This window comes from Notothenia coriiceps, unplaced genomic scaffold (assembly GCF_000735185.1).
Source record: "Notothenia coriiceps isolate Sejong01 unplaced genomic scaffold, NC01 NC01_scaffold00030653, whole genome shotgun sequence".
NCBI classification, from domain to species: Eukaryota; Metazoa; Chordata; class Actinopteri; order Perciformes; family Nototheniidae; genus Notothenia; species Notothenia coriiceps.
The window spans coordinates 2,169-4,825 of NW_011363354.1; the positions used below are offsets into that span (position 1 = coordinate 2,169).

Sequence of the window (2,657 nt, forward strand, 5' to 3'; positions counted from 1 at the left end):
AAACCACTTCACGGCGTATACTGCCGCCCAAAATCCCCGCCCGGAAGTCCCCGGAGTTGTAAGAAGTAAATCGCCAGAACGCCGACACCTCCTCATCTCCACCGCTCCCATGTTTTATTTTGTGTTGCCATAAGTTAGTCTCTCTGCGTTTCTGCGCTGGGCTAATGCTAATGCTAATAATGATAATAACGAGGATAATAAAATGGCGGTTTCACAAACGTGGTTTGCATTCCGCCCAGCCAATCAGACACAGGAACCTTTTTCTCCCACGAAAGTCCCTGCTCTCTAGCAGGGACGGAAAAGGGGGTAAAAAAGGTTCTCTAGAACTAATTTAGTTCCGGCTCTTTTTGGTGTGAACGCGACATTTCGGAACTATATCAGAACTAAAGTGGGAAAAGTACTGCGGTGTGAACGCGCCTATTGGGTATACGATATAACACTCATCTTGTTTTGTTTTAAAGCAAAGAACACATGTAACCCAGACGAAAGGTTTCAGTTTAAGGACATTAAATGGAGGAACGATGTTTGAATAACGGACGCTTTCTGTTTTCCTCCCTCCCCTCTCTAGGTGGTGTTGAAGAACGCTCACATGGCCGTCGGCTCCTTGACGATCAACGAGGAGAGGTCGGAGGTCATCGACTTCTCCGTCCCGTTCATCGAGACGGGCATCAGCGTCATGGTCTCCAGGAGCAACGGCACCGTGTCGCCCTCCGCCTTCTTAGGTAAGGAGCACAGATCATTGTATTTTTATTTTTAATACGTTTTATTAATTTTTCATTCTTTTAAACAACATAGTTACAAGACATTCCATATCTTACACAAACTTGAAATGAAATACAAATTCAAATAAAACCAAAAACAATTGGGTAGTAGCAACATTATCCTAAAGAGATCATTGTATTAAAAAAATTATGCTTGTATTTAAAATAAATTATGCTTATACTTTCTGTTATCGGGAATGCTTGGAATTTGGCTGTACTCCGTGTAGTGACAATATAAATAATCTAATATAATCTTTAAATACAATACTTGAGTAGATCTACATTCATCCACTGGCAAACATTATCGTTATAATATCCATATTACGGTATTTGAATATAATAATGTGATATTTGATGTGTGATTTGTGACCCTGGTGTATTTGCTGGCACGTGTAGTTATTATTATTTGAAGTGATTCTGAAGCCTTATCCACTTAAAGGGGCAAACGTTCAATTTGTAGGACAGGTACAGGTAGATATTCAGTCAAATCTCCACCTTAAGGCCCACTATTAAACAGGAAAACAAGTTGCAAGCCCTCTACGCTTCAACATTACGTTAGAATTATTAACATAAATACAATAATGGATACAAAAATATACATTTTATATAGAATAGACAGTCATTTCAAATGAATAAACTGGTGTGAACAGTACCTAAATGTTAAAGGATAATATAATTATTAAGGGGATTGAATTAAAACAAATTGTACATTAAATACCCCCCGAACATTTTCGTTTTTCGTCCACGTACATCTTTTTGTTTAACGGCAATTTGTGAGATATGCAGAACTTTGGGGATTTAGTTTTGCCATTGTTTGAGTTTTATGTAACTGTCGTCTCGCTGCTGACAGACTGCAGAGCCATATGCACTCCTGTGGGTCGCTTTAGGTCCTCGTGCATTTTTACACCTTCGGAAGTTGAACTAAAAGTGATTTAGTGATTACAGCCAAGTTTGAATGCATGTGTGACGAGGAGGCAGACTGGAGTGCATGATAATGATGCTAACTGTTTATTTATTCTGCCTCTCGCTCCCTGCCCTCTCATATCTCCCACTCCTACTCCATTTCTCCTTTTCCCTTCCTGAATTTACATATCTCTCTTGCCCTCTCCCTCCCTCGCTTCATGTTCTCTGACGCCCTCGCCTTTTCTCCCTCGTCCTCCCTCCATCGTCTCTTCCCCTTCTTCTTCCTCCTTTTCCCCTCCTCTCTCCTCCCTCCTTCCCTCCCTTCCTCCCTCCTCCTCTCGCCCTCCAGAGCCCTTCAGTGCGGATGTGTGGGTGATGATGTTCGTGATGCTGTTGCTGGTGTCAGCAATGGCTGTGTTTATATTCGAGTACTTCAGCCCCGTGGGCTACAACCACTGTCTGGCTGACGGCAGAGGTGAGAGTTTACAACACACACACACACACACACACACACACACACACACACACACACACACACACACACACACACACACACACACAAACAGACACCTGTTGGGAGGATGCATATGTTTGAGGATATAGATGTAAATACATGCAGACATTCTCTCCTCCAGCTCTGCTGCCTCCACCCTCGCTCACCGGTTGTTTTTGTAGCAGCAGATGGAGGGCACGCTCAGGTTGAATTTACCAGGGAAATTATGCATTTGCAACATGTGCTAAAAGTGACGTACTTTAGAGTTAAAGTTAGACTTTTAAGCACTCTGAAATAAATGTGTTTAGCAGGAAGTAGGCAGGTAAAGCTTCCCACATTATCTACATGACAGCCAGCTGAAAAAGTGAGTGTATCTGGCAAGGCATATTGTTCAAACGGAACAAAGGAAAGCAAAGGTTAATCTTCAGATGGGCGGACTGCCATCTGTGTGTTCTGGAGAATCACAGACCGGCCGGTAGTCCAGGGCGGGTGACGGTCGC

At 42.8% G+C, this 2,657-nt stretch overlaps 1 protein-coding gene across 1 annotated transcript; it reads left to right on the top strand.

The window, feature by feature from the left end:
* Positions 1-412: 412 nt before the first annotated feature.
* Positions 413-2,139, top strand: LOC104959646 (glutamate receptor ionotropic, NMDA 2B-like; the record flags this gene model as incomplete). The annotated part of the gene is made up of 3 exons (XM_010787547.1): positions 413-424; positions 569-722; positions 2,014-2,139. Coding segments are annotated over exons 2-3 (259 nt in total), but the record flags the coding sequence as incomplete, so codon positions are not given.
* Positions 2,140-2,657: the final 518 nt, after the last annotated feature.